The following is a 13392-nucleotide window of genomic DNA, read 5'->3' on the forward strand; positions in this document are numbered from 1 at the left end:
ATAAATTATATAAATGTAAAACGAAATGTTCTAAAAAAACGATGGTTAACAAAGTTTACTGTAAAACGAGATCTAGGTCTCCTGTTGTAGTCCATGGAAAATACCACATTCATACCCTTATTTAAAATGCTGTTGCAGTTCGTCATTGTAACCACTATAGGTCACACTTGTTTTCCTGAAGTCAGGGCTGGAGGTTACATCAACAGGCTTCAGAGGTTACCACTATAATGAAATGGTTACAGTGCGCATTACTGAAAATAGTTCAGCAACTAACTCAAAAAGGTGAAGTAATAATGTGTTAGTGTTACAGGATCTATGAAGTTGCATACTTGGTGTTTTTTCCTTAGTTTCAAATCACTCTTTTCAATGAAGCAGTTTTTCTGAATCTCGTCTAATGTCTGTTTACAGGGAGTGCAGAATTATTAGGCAAATGAGTATTTTGTCCACATCATCCTCTTCATGCATGTTGTCTTACTCCAAGCTGTATAGGCTCGAAAGCCTACTACCAATTAAGCATATTAGGTGATGTGCATCTCTGTAATGAGAAGGGGTGTGGTCTAATGACATCAACACCCTATATCAGGTGTGCATAATTATTAGGCAACTTCCTTTCCTTTGGCAAAATGGGTCAAAAGAAGGACTTGACAGGCTCAGAAAAGTCAAAAATAGTGAGATATCTTGCAGAGGGATTCAGCAGTCTCAAAATTGCAAAGCTTCTGAAGCGTGATCATCGAACAATCAAGCGTTTCATTCAAAATAGTCAACAGGGTCGCAAGAAGCGTGTGGAAAAACCAAGGCGCAAAATAACTGCCCATGAACTGAGAAAACTCAAGCGTGCAGCTGCCAAGATGCCACTTGCCACTAGTTTGGCCATATTTCAGAGCTGCAACATCACTGGAATGCCCAAAAGCACAAGGTGTGCAATACTCAGAGACTGGCCAAGGTAAGAAAGGCTGAAAGACGACCACCACTGAACAAGACACACAAGCTGAAACGTCAAGACTGGGCCAAGAAATATCTCAAGACTGATTTTTCTAAGGTTTTATGGACTGATGAAATGAGAGTGAGTCTTGATGGGCCAGATGGATGGGCCCGTGGCTGGATTGGTAAAGGGCAGAGAGCTCCAGTCCGACTCAGACGCCAGCAAGGTGGAGGTGGAGTACTGGTTTGGGCTGGTATCATCAAAGATGAGCTTGTGGGGCCTTTTCGGGTTGAGGATGGAGTCAAGCTCAACTCCCAGTCCTACTGCCAGTTTCTGGAAGACACCTTCTTCAAGCAGTGGTACAGGAAGAAGTCTGCATCCTTCAAGAAAAACATGATTTTCATGAAGGACAATGCTCCATCACACGCGTCCAAGTACTCCACAGCGTGGCTGGCAAGAAAGGGTATAAAAGAAGAAAAACTAATGACATGGCCTCCTTGTTCACCTGATCTGAACCCCATTGAGAACCTGTGGTCCATCATCAAATGTGAGATTTACAAGGAGGGAAAACAGTACACCTCTCTGAACAGTGTTTGGGAGGCTGTGGTTGCTGCTGCACGCAATGTTGATGGTGAACAGATCACAACACTGACAGAATCCATGGATGGCAGGCTTTTGAGGGTCATTGCAAAGAAAGGTGGCTATATTGGTCGCTGATTTGTTTTTGTTTTGTTTTTGAATGTCAGAAATGTATATTTGTGAATGTGGAGATATTATATTGGTTTCACTGGTAAAAATAAATAATTGAAATGGGTATATATTTGTTTTTTGTTAAGTTGCCTAATATTTATGCACAGTAATAGTCACCTGCACACACAGATATCCCCCTAAAATAGCTAAAACTAAAAACAAACTAAAAACTACTTCCAAAAACATTCAGCTTTGATATTAATGAGTTTTTTGGGTTCATTGAGAACATGGTTGTTGTTCAATAATAAAATTATTCCTCAAAAATACAACTTGCCTAATAATTCTGCACTCCCTGTACAGTGGGGCAAAAAAGTATTTAGTCAGCCACCGATTGTGCAAGTTCCCCCACTTAAAATGATGACAGAGGTCAGTAATTTGCACCAGAGGTACACTTCAACTGTGAGAGACAGAATGTGAAAAAAAAAATCCATGAATTCACATGGTAGGATTTGTAAAGAATTTATTCGTAAATCAGGGTGGAAAATAAGTATTTGGTCACCTCAAACAGGGAAAATCCCTGGCTCTCACAGACCTGTAACGTCTTCTGTAAGAAGCTTTTCTGTCCCCCACTCGTTACCTGTATGAATGGCACCTGTTTGACCTCATCATCTGTATAAAAGACACCTGTCCACAGCCTCAACCAGTCAGACTCCAAACTCCGCCATGGCCAAGACCAAAGAGCTTTCGAAGGACACCAGGAAAAGAATTGTAGACCTGCACCAGACTGGGAAGAGTGAATCTACAATAGGCAAGCAGCTTGGTGTGAAAAAATCAACTGTGGGAGCAATCATCAGAAAATGGAAGACATACAAGACCACTGATAATCTCCCTCAATCTGGGGCTCCACGCAAGATCTCATCCCGTGGGGTCAAAATGATCATGAGAACGGTGAGCAAAGATCCCAGAACCACACGGGGGGACCTGGTGAATGACCTGCAGAGAGCTGGGACCAAAGTAACAAAGGTCACCATAAGTAACACACTACAATGGCAGGGAATCAAATCCCGCAGTGCCAGACGTGTTCCGCTGCTGAAGCCAGTGCATGTCCAGGCCCGTCTGAAGTTTGCCAGAGAGCACATGGATGATACAGCAGAGGATTGGGAGAATGTCATGTGGTCAGATGAAACCAAAGTAGAACTTTTTGGTATAAACTCAACTCGTCGTGTTTGGAGGAAGAAGAATACTGAGTTGCATCCCAAGAACACCATACCTACTGTGAAGCATGGGGGTGGAAACATCATGCTATGGGGCTGTTTTTCTGCCAAGGGGACAGGACGACTGATCCGTGTTAAGGACAGAATGAATGGGGCCAAGTATCGTGAGATTTTGAGCCAAAACCTCCTTCCATCAGTGAGAACTTTGAAGATGAAACGAGGCTGGGTCTTCCAACATGACAATGATCCAAAACACACCGCCCGGGCAACAAAGGAGTGGCTCCGTAAGAAGCATTTGAAAGTCCTGGAGTGGCCTAGCCAGTCTCCAGACCTCAACCCCATAGAAAATCTGTGGCGGGAGTTGAAAGTCCGTGTTGCTCGGCGACAGCCCCAAAACATCACTGCTCTTGAGAAGATCTGCATGGAGGAATGGGCCAAAATACCAGCTACTGTGTGTGCAAACCTGGTAAAGACCTATAGTAAACGTTTGACCTCTGTTATTGCCAACAAAGGTTATGTTACAAAGTATTGAGTTGTATTTTTGTTATTGACCAAATACTTATTTTCCACCCTGATTTACGAATAAATTCTTTACAAATCCTACCATGTGAATTCATGGATTTTTTTTTCACATTCTGTCTCTCACAGTTGAAGTGTACCTCTGGTGCAAATTACTGACCTCTGTCATCATTTTAAGTGGGGGAACTTGCACAATCGGTGGCTGACTAAATACTTTTTTGCCCCACTGTATATTTGAGGTGCAAATGCTGAGAATATCCAATGTACGGATATGAGTATTTGCGTAGAAGGGCTGTGTTTAAAAAAGTTTTCACCCACAGACAAAAACACAGTGTCATGGCAAAGAGAAAATTGTATATCTTTCTGAGTATATACATGTATACATACCGTCACGTGAAGTAATGTCACTGTAAGGTTAATCATTTGTGTTATATTCTGATATTCTGCCCTGGCAGGGGAAACATACCATTCAGCTGTTGCATAACAATAGAAAATGTGCTCTTTATAAGTATTTAAAGGGACAGTTTTACAAAGAGAAGTTTTTGGTTTATTTTTTGGTTTGTTTCTTCATTTGTTTGTTTGGGTGGGTGTCTCTCTCTGTGTGTGTGTTGGGGGTGGGACATGTTAGAGTAGTTTACTGCTCTCTGTTGCACATTCTACAACATTTTGAACATCTGCCAGCAAACACTGTTTGTCATCTTATAGTTATATCACAAAATTGATGTTTATAAGGCAATGTTCCATTTCCGAAGCTGAGAAGTTTTAAACTGTTATGATGTGTCAGGGTGCAACTGCATAATTTTTCATTGAATGTGCCTATTTCAAACATTCCTGTCAGTTTAGCATACGTTTATAAGACATTATGTCTATAAATTGTAAACTTTGTTATAACTTGTCATGAATGACAAACAAGAAAACCATAAATAAGGATTCCTAGAGTTTAGTTTAGTGACTGTTTGTATCTTTCTGTGAAAAGAAAAGGTTATTTGGGGCGAGGTTCACCCTAAAGTTTACATTCACATTTATAAGAGGCAACTATGACAGACAATAACGTGGAAGTGCATGTTTAGAAGTGGAGTCATTTGTTTCAAGTTACATGAATTAGTCGTGAAAAGAATAAAATCATATTCTTTTTTTATAATATTTATAGGGTTCACACTGCTTTGAATGATAGCAATGACTATTTCCTCTTGGGCAAACCAGTCAGCTTGCATGCACATGTAAAAAAAAAAAAAAAAACCTTCATGCTCAAATGCTTTAAATATACTCTACACATCTGCAGAACCAGATGGGTCCTTTCAGACTAGAAAAAGGAAGGAAATACCACACTGTGCACTGTGGGCTCACGGCACTATTAAGATGAAAAAGGGTTCAGTTTAGGATTACTACTTCTTGCATGACAGATGTTTATTTGCTTTACAGTTAGAAAGAACAAGGGTTGGATTAAGTATCCCAGTAGCTACATAACAGTCAACCAGCAAGAACTGCAGACTTACAATAACACGACCAACAACTAACTCAATACTCAAGTTTAAGGATTTTCTCTTTTTTTGTATTCTTTTTCTTAACAACAAAAGGACAAACATTTAAATCCAAGTTTCTGTTGTATTCAGGTTGCATGACACCGAATGGGGACAAGCAAGAAGAATTTGGTGTTCTGAGGGTACAAAACACATATCACGCGATCTGTACCAACAAAAGGTACAATGTGAATTCTCTTGAGACATGAACACTAATATGGTTCATCATTATGTCTCAGGTACTTCCTTGTCTCTGTTTAAATGTGTATACCAGTGCCAGGGGGTAACCTAAGACATTTTTTCACAATGTGAAAGAAAATAATACTGCATGAGAACTATTCATTTTGAATATTTGAGCTAATGCTTCACATAATGTTCAGTCACAATTTGTACCAACTATTGTGGCACTCTTGGGATCCGATTTGTTCAAGTTTGAACCTAATATTAATTCCACTTAATACTAATCATTATTGCAAAGGCAATTTTACTTATATCAAAGTTTAGCCACTGGATCTGAAACTTATTTAATTATCCTTATTTTTTTATATTTTATGTTCCTGATGTTCTGTGTTACAAAACTGTTAACACTAGTTTAATTTACCCTCACCTGATGTTGCATAAAGTTAGTGAAAAATATTAGCTCCACTCTGAGGGCTTATGTTAAATGCTGTACTGTGTTGACTCGCTGGTACAGAATAGTAGAGATAATATTTCATCTCCTAATCATCTGAATTTGATAGATGTTATTGGATGTTATGAAAGAGGTTTCATAACAGTTAAGCAACACATAATTCCTGCCAGATTCTCTTGTTACTGTTTTGTATTCCCTCTGTTACTCCTTTGGATGTTTTGTGTTCTAGCTTTAGGGAGTGGTCAGTTTTCATAGCCAGCTCTTTATAACCAGAGCACTGGACAAGACTGCAGACATTCCATTTTTGAAAGCAGACAACAGTCAGCCACAATGTAAGTACAATTTTAATTTCCAGAAGGTCTTTAAAGCAAATAACCCTATATAATGTAAGAAGTAAATCAAATAGACAAGCAAAGTAACTTTAAATGTGCCTTTCAGGATTTTTGTTTCAGGACTTGTTTGTTTTCTTCTGGTTCTAACAGCTGAAGCCAGAGTTGGGTAAGAGACCTGAATTTGAACTAAAGATAGTGAGCACAGGTTTAGTCAATACCTATCACAGGTAGTTGTTGCTATGGACTTGTAAAACTGCTTTAAAAAGCATTTTCCTCTGTAACTTCACAGCAACTCCTCTGAGTTAAGCTTCTGCACTGAGACACCAGAGTGCCTGCTGTTCGATTTGATTTGTAAGACCAAGGATTATGAGGTAAAATATTTTTTTCATATTTTAGGTGTAGCAAAGTTATAAAAACACCAGTTAAAATATGTTTGTTCATGTATTTCAGGTGCGTCACTATGACTCTGTGAAATGGGTCTCAACTAATGAGAAATCCTTCTTCCTGGAAATGGCAATACCAGTAGCATTTAATCGACTGTTCAAATACATCAGTGGTGAGAACCAGATGGGTGCGTATGTGTTTATCTAATTGTGTTTCAATACTCTATTAACCCCGTGTATATGAACACAGCTAACAGCTATTTGTAAATGGGGTTTCTTTTCATAAAATACAATATATATATATGGGGGGTTTAAGCCAGTTTTGAACACGTGACACGTCTAAATTTAAAATGGCCTTTGACCAAACATAATTACTGTATTTGGTTATATTCAGGGAGCAGTGGTAGTCTCGTGGTTTTATTGGATATTTTAGTAAAAAAAAAAAAAATTCTGTTTGCATCCAGGAAAGAAAATTCAAATGACCAGTCCCGTTGTTGTGAAAATACCAAACAAGAGATTTTGGCAAATGGGCATCTACACAATGAGTTTCCTGCTGCCGTCGGAACATCAGGAAAATCCTCCCAAACCTACTAATTCAGACGTATGTTTTTTAAACTAAAAAAAATTAGTGGCAAATATTTAATAGGAAATTATTTGATGACAGATAGTTTCATCATGATTTGCAGGTGTACATCGCTGACACTCCAGATATGAAAGTGTATGCATCTAGCTACGGAGGATGGATGACGACCTTTTCTGACAGCAGTAATGCTAATGAACTGAGTAAAACTCTTGATTCAGTTAAAGCAAAATACAAAAAAGAACCCCACTGTGCTGTTGGGTACAACAGGTAAAGTAATCGCCATCATTAGAAGAAAAACATGTGAAAGAAAGCATCAAAAACAGCTTCAGTTTAAAGTATTTTCTTGATTATTCTAATGTGAATCTGTGTCTGTGTGCGTCCCTGTGTTCCGTGTTTCTCTGTGGTCTGTCATGTTTCTTGCAGTCCAATGAGGATGTTTAACCGCCACAACGAGGTCTGGTTTGCTGTTGAGGACGAGCCGGTGTGTGAAGAAAAAAGCAGTGAGGAAACTGATTAATTGACTCATTGTGAATTGTAAGACCCATGCAAAAATATAAGTTGAATGCACCGTATTCCTGTGGATTAACAGCAGCTTGTCTGTGATTTCCTTCTTTTAATAAAACTTTTAGCATTGACTCTTGATTCTTTCTAATCAATCCACCTCTGTTGATCTTACAACAGCTGCAGTGACAATACTGAATGAAAAAAATAACCCACAAGTATCCAATCCCAGTCGTGTTTAGCAGTACTACTCAATGCCACTAGATGACACTATTAGGCTGCACAACTGCATCCAGAATTCCAAACGCTTCCCAGGGCTTCGGCCTTTGCATATTTTAGCTACTTTTGCAGTACTTTGCATTTAAATGAAGGAAGGAGGACACTGAACAAAGGCTGTGAGCTTAACATGCCACTTAGAAAAGTAAAGAGACCCCTTTTTTCTTTGGAATGTCATAATTTGTTTACTAGTTAATGGGTGCCATGACCACCTGCCCTTGGCTTTGGAATAAAGGTCACGAAAACATTCTAATGCGTTTTACTGCTTTGTAGCCTCTTATCACCTGTAGCATAGTTTAAAATTTTGGATATTACAATTGCCATCTGTAGTTTCTCCTTCTCTGAAAGGATTTTCTCATGTTATACTAAGAATATATAATGTTGCTGTTGTTGGAGATACATTGTTTGCTACTTAATGATCCACTGATGCATACTTTAAAGGAAACACTACTTTATACAAATACAAATACCCCACTACATTCCTGGGATGTCATTCCAGATGTCTGTCAGCTAATTACTTTGACATTACACACTGATTAAATGAAACAACTCTGAGATGGGTTTTAAATAAATAACACTACATAAAGAGGTTAAATGGACCAATAATTACATTTTAAAAGAATACAAAGAAATCATACTATACTAAATTTCTCAATTTACACACTATGACTCTTTGAAAGAGATTGATCATTAGGTTGGTAACCAATTCATCAAACTATCCAAAAGTTAAATAATTCTGTTGATACTCTTTTAAATAAAATATTGCTCATAAAGGCAATAAAGGCATAAATTCCTCCTTATTCTTTAAATTTAGAATACATCTTTGCATAGAATTATCAGTGCATTCTGCTGGTAAAACCTGTGTAATTATATTTCCATGTCACTGCAAATTCATTTTGAGTCTTTTCTATAACACTGACCCTAGCATCAGATCTTCATTCACCCAAACCCTACATTATCAGCTCAGAATTACAAGTATAATGGAGGGAATGACAAACAAAATCAGAATGTCTGTAGTTTGAATAAAGTGATTATGTGTACTAAATGATTCTTATCAGGTGAGCTCAGAGTACCTTAATGATACTGGCGTGATTTCACTACAGGAAGATTCCAGCAGGTGGCTATTTGACTTATCAACCTATGTGTGGTTGATTGGCTTGCTTGCTGACAGACTAGCTGGTAGGAGTGCCAATCAGGAGAGGTTTTATGACACTCACTATAGATCGAAGTCCACATGTAGGCCTTAAACAAGATCAGTCCACAGCCGCTGGTTGGGCCTGCTCACCTGCCACCTGCAGTGTCTGCGGTCTCCTGATCTCTGCTACAATGAAGTTCAACCTGGGCTGAGTCCATGTCCCACTTATCAAAATGGACCTACCAGGTTATCACCTACAGCAGCACCAGCCTCTTGTTCACCACCCTGGTAACTATCCAGAGGATTTGATCAATTTGGAGGGATCATCAACATGTGAGTACTAGATGAAAGTGGCTATGGGTCAATAGTGAACTGGCATGTAGGTGTCAATAGATATATTTTAAAAATGTTTTGTGAAACTACCTGTGTTAAAAAGGTTCATACTTTGAAAGTTGAAGCAGGTTTTAACATTGTCTGTAAATGTATATTATGAAAAACAGTAGTCACTTTCATTTGAAAAAACACATTTAGAGTAACAAAACAAACAAAAAGGTTTTAAAGTGGTTCCCAGAAGATTCCCTTCGGTGATAGAGGAGATAGAGAGAATAGTTCTGGATATTATGTAAGGGTCATATCTGTGATCATAGTCAAGCAAATCAAGCCCAGTGATAAGGTACTGTCTACAGCAAAGCGATGGTCCTGCCCACTGTTCTTTCAGCAGCTGGGCAATAAACCCTGTTAGATGACACTTTTACACTTCAGCAGCACAGCATTCTAGTCTCTTTAGCCACTCAGGATTTACAAAATTCTAACTCATGTCTGATTGCTAATTATCCTCCTGTTTTAGATGACTTGAAATATTATACTTGGCACGGCACACATGATTCCTTGCAACCTTACCAACCTTACTAATTTCCAACATATTATATACATCAAATATTTGATATGAAAAGTGTATTCAGTTTAAGCAGTAGCTTTGCATATCATTGAAACAAAACATTGTTTAAAGAAGAAGAAGAAGAAGAAGAACACCCTCAAAGGGTGAAGTTTGTGTCATAATGTAAATCTTGTCATTAAATATTACTGGTCCTCAGCTCAGGAGCAAAAGACAGAGGCAGAGAGTAGACTGGACTCAGAGGACAGCTGTCCTGTCTGTGGAGACAAAGTGTCAGGATACCACTATGGACTTCGTACCTGTGAGAGCTGCAAGGTAAAAGATAAGGTTTGGGCAGTGCAAAATATGCATTCTTTTATGCCACCAAAAGTCATCTTAGCTTTGTTAACTGCAAAACCAAAGTGACTTATGAGTCCGCAATAAATAACACATTAATGGTTTTGCAGTAAACACCAGATAGCTATAATCTGGTACTACAGATATATTAAGAGATACATATGTCCCGTAGTTCTACGACAATAATGATGCACATGTAGATATCTATGGTTTTGTGGTGTGCATAAAGGTTCCCTCTCTCTCTTTCTTTGCAGGGCTTCTTTAAACGTTCAGTGCAAAACAACAAACATTACACTTGTGCAGAGCAACAGAGGTGCCCCATGAACCTTTCTCAGAGAAAACGTTGCCCATTCTGCCGCTTCCAGAAGTGTTTAGCTGTGGGTATGAAGAAAGAAGGTACACCACATTGCCACCACTTCATTCACAGCTAATTTATAGACCAGTTGCAACAGGTTTTCTCTTTCACTGATACGCAAGGTTTTTTTTTTTGCCTCCCTTGAGACTTATCTAAGAACTCATAAAGCAGTGCTGACCCAGATTGTAAATGATGTAAATGATTGCAAACTCTAAATGGAGTGAGATTGTAATTTTTTTAAGATGATCTTTTACTTATTTTTGTTTATAATTCAATATTTGTTTGATGTTCTCTCATCAGCGGTCAGAGCAGATCGTATGAGAGGAGGCAGGAACAAATTTGGGCCCCTCTACCGCCGGGACAGACAAATGAAACAGCAAAAGGTGTATCACCAGTCAAACACTGATCCCTACAGGATTAAGGTAGAAACTGGACAAATACATGGTCCCCACGCTCTAAATGACCTCCAGGTGGTAACTAGCTGCATCAGTCATCCATTAACTTCTGAAGCTGTTAATCAACCCCACATGTATACTTCTTGCATGGGGCAGTCAAGTGAACCCATGTCTCTGGACTGCACTGTGAACACTCCTCCATCCCTGCCTTACCCTGGACTGTACCACTGCACTTTCCCTGGACACCCTGAGGAGAAGCTGGAAGTGCCTTTTGGCTACAGCCCAGTTCCTGTAAACTATACAGTGCATTCAACCCCAAACAGCTCATTCACACCGAGAAGTACACTAGAATCATCACCCTGTTCAACAAAAAGCTTAACCACTCCTGTATCCCAGGCTCCCACTCAAACACCAACCAACCCTGTATCATCAGCGCTTACACCTAACTTCTTAAGCCAACTGCTGGAAGGGGAACAGGATGAGAGCCAGCTGAATGCCAAAGTTCTGGCCAGTCTTCAGAGAGAACAGGCCAACCGAGGCAAGCACGACCGTCTGAATACATTCAGCATTATGTGCAAAATGGCTGACCAGACTCTGTTTTGCCTAGTGGAGTGGGCCAGAAACAGTTCCCTCTTTAAGGAGCTGATGGTGAGGAACCATTAACTCATGGGATACACATGGAATTAATAACACTTTTCTAGCGATACAATGATTAATTCGCTGTTAGAGTAGATCTATCCCATTTGTTCCTTAACATGCATGCGTCCTTAATTGAGGCCATCCAGTATAATCTTTAATTTGCAACTACATGCAAAATCTTTCCAATAGGTGGAAGACCAAATGGTGCTGTTGCAGAGCTGTTGGAGTGAGCTGCTGGTACTAGATCACTTATGTAGACAAGTGACGTATGGCAAAGAAGGCTGCATATATCTGGTCACAGGACAACAGGTTTCTACTTTAAAATGCTGCATTCTTACGTTTAGAAATGTTTCAAAGAAATGAAAGTAATAATGAGCACATTCTTTGTCTTATTCTGATGCAGATTGAGGTGTCAACCATCATTTCCCAGGCAGGAGTGACACTGAGTAGCCTGGTATCAAGGACCCAAGACCTAGTATCCAAACTTAAGGCACTCCACTTGGACAGACACGAGTTTGTCTGTCTCAAATACCTGGTGCTATTTAACCCCGGTGAGCAATTTTTCTCGAAGACACATATCCAATGTAGCTTTTGTTCAACGTTAATTATGTTTGTGTTGTGTGGGGTTTTTTCTGCTCTAGATGTGAAGTCAGTGCATAACCGCAGGCAGGTAGAGCAAACTCAAGAGCGAGTCAACAGGGCGCTGATGGAGTACACTCAGCGAAATCATCCAGGACATTGTGACAAGTTTGGCCAGTTGCTTCTTCGGCTGCCTGAAGTTCGCAGCATCAGCTTGCAAATTGAGGACTATTTGTACCAGCGCCATCTTCAAGGAGATTTGCCCTGTAACTCTCTACTTACAGAGATGCTGCACACCAAGCACAGCTGAGAAGATGATATCACTTGTGGTACCAGAGTGGCCACAGTATGCTGCTGTAAAGTTGGTACGTTCTTTTCTGCCTTCCACATCCACCTTTCCACTACTTTTTATGATTGTTCAAAGTAAGGGAAAAGCTATCTATCACAGATCATCAGTGCAAAGAAGTATTTGCGTACCCATGCAATGCTTTGGCCAAGTCTACTGCCTGCAGTGTTACCACAGCCAAATTGCTCATCAGTTTCTTTAACAGTATTCTTGAGAAATGTGAGAACCAAGCACTAACGTGTCGCTTTTAGTAATCAGGAAGAGCTTAACTGTCTAAAGAGGAAAGAAAAATGCATCAATAAAGTTTTCCATTTTTACAGAAGTCTTGATGTGTACTTAAGAGGAAAATTATGACATAGAACCTTCACAGACATGACATATTGGTGTTATTTTCTCACTCTTACGCAAGGAAACCTCTTTCCAGCTGATTTACCTTTAACAAATTTTTCAATTATTACTGCTCCAAGTACTACAATAAAAACAAATAAATGTGGGAAAGAAACATGAAGATGAAAAAGAAGATGTAGATGATTTAAAATGGATTTTATTCATCTGGTTAAGTTGCCAAAGAAGTCAGTTAAGTCAGTTTATGAAATGAACATTTATAGTGTGCTGGCACAGATCCAAAAACAAGGGAAAGAAAACCAATGTTATGACAACTTCTATGAAATGACTACATGACTTATAACCTAAACCAAAAAAAAAAAAGAAAGAAAAACTAGAGGAAAAAAAAGGATAACCTGAAACTAAACATCAAATGCACCGTCTAAATTAAAGCAAATAAATACACTTCTCAATGATAAGGGGATTTCTAGGGGTGAAATTGCACTGAATCAAGAAAAAAAAAGGCTGTTAACTACCACATACTAGTTTTAACAAACACATAAATACAAAAGTCCACCAATTCCATTTGCACTACTCCTCACACACAAATGTATCATTTATTTCCTAATCACTGTTTAACATTATTTTATATCTGTAATGGAATCTCATTCAAAAACACATTTCTTGCAGGCAGTGGTTTGAAAAAGAAAAAGAAAAAGAGAGAGAGAGACAGCTGAACCGCAATAGCTGTTGACGGGACAGCTAAAAAAAAAGATAGAGGGCTAATTCGCCACAGGTTTTTGTAGTGATATTGACC

General features: G+C 39.0%; 2 protein-coding genes across 3 annotated transcripts; both read left to right on the forward strand.

Moving 5' to 3' along the window:
• The first annotated feature begins 5716 nt into the window (after positions 1–5716).
• Positions 5717–7429, forward strand: soul5 (heme-binding protein soul5). Its single transcript, XM_085157355.1, has 7 exons — positions 5717–5828; positions 5935–5994; positions 6118–6199; positions 6279–6399; positions 6676–6812; positions 6898–7061; positions 7218–7429. Coding segments are annotated over exons 1-7 (660 nt in total). The 5' UTR covers positions 5717–5826; the 3' UTR covers positions 7312–7429.
• A 128-nt stretch (positions 7430–7557) lies between these two features.
• nr5a5 (nuclear receptor subfamily 5, group A, member 5) lies at positions 7558–13293 on the forward strand. Of its 2 annotated transcripts, XM_085157327.1 has the most exons (7): positions 7558–9039; positions 9801–9916; positions 10192–10333; positions 10593–11335; positions 11516–11635; positions 11730–11877; positions 11968–13293. In XM_085157327.1, the coding sequence occupies exons 1-7, from the start codon at positions 8940–8942 to the stop codon at positions 12213–12215; spliced, it is 1617 nt and encodes a 538-aa protein (XP_085013453.1). In that variant the 5' UTR covers positions 7558–8939; the 3' UTR covers positions 12216–13293. The 2 variants fall into 2 exon arrangements, with proteins under 2 accessions (XP_085013453.1, XP_085013452.1); XM_085157326.1 differs by having other exon boundaries at positions 11730–13293.
• Positions 13294–13392: the final 99 nt, after the last annotated feature.

Source organism: Neolamprologus multifasciatus, chromosome 4 (genome assembly GCF_963576455.1).
Source record: "Neolamprologus multifasciatus chromosome 4, fNeoMul1.2, whole genome shotgun sequence".
Lineage (NCBI taxonomy): Eukaryota > Metazoa > Chordata > Actinopteri > Cichliformes > Cichlidae > Neolamprologus > Neolamprologus multifasciatus.

What these genes read in the sequence shown, in the direction of transcription:
- soul5 (XM_085157355.1), top strand. An exon ending in GTAAGACCAAGGATTATGAG is followed by an intron (nt 6,200 to 6,278) that starts GTAAAATATTTT and finishes CATGTATTTCAG; the next exon opens with GTGCGTCACTATGACTCTGT. An exon ending in CAGTGGTGAGAACCAGATGG is followed by an intron (nt 6,400 to 6,675) that starts GTGCGTATGTGT and finishes GTTTGCATCCAG; the next exon opens with GAAAGAAAATTCAAATGACC.
- nr5a5 (XM_085157326.1), top strand. Translation starts at nt 8,940, where the DNA reads ATGGACCTACCAGGTTATCACCTACAGCAGCACCAGCCTCTTGTTCAC. An exon ending in TGTGGGTATGAAGAAAGAAG is followed by an intron (nt 10,334 to 10,592) that starts GTACACCACATT and finishes TTCTCTCATCAG; the next exon opens with CGGTCAGAGCAGATCGTATG. An exon ending in CCCTCTTTAAGGAGCTGATG is followed by an intron (nt 11,336 to 11,515) that starts GTGAGGAACCAT and finishes TCTTTCCAATAG; the next exon opens with GTGGAAGACCAAATGGTGCT.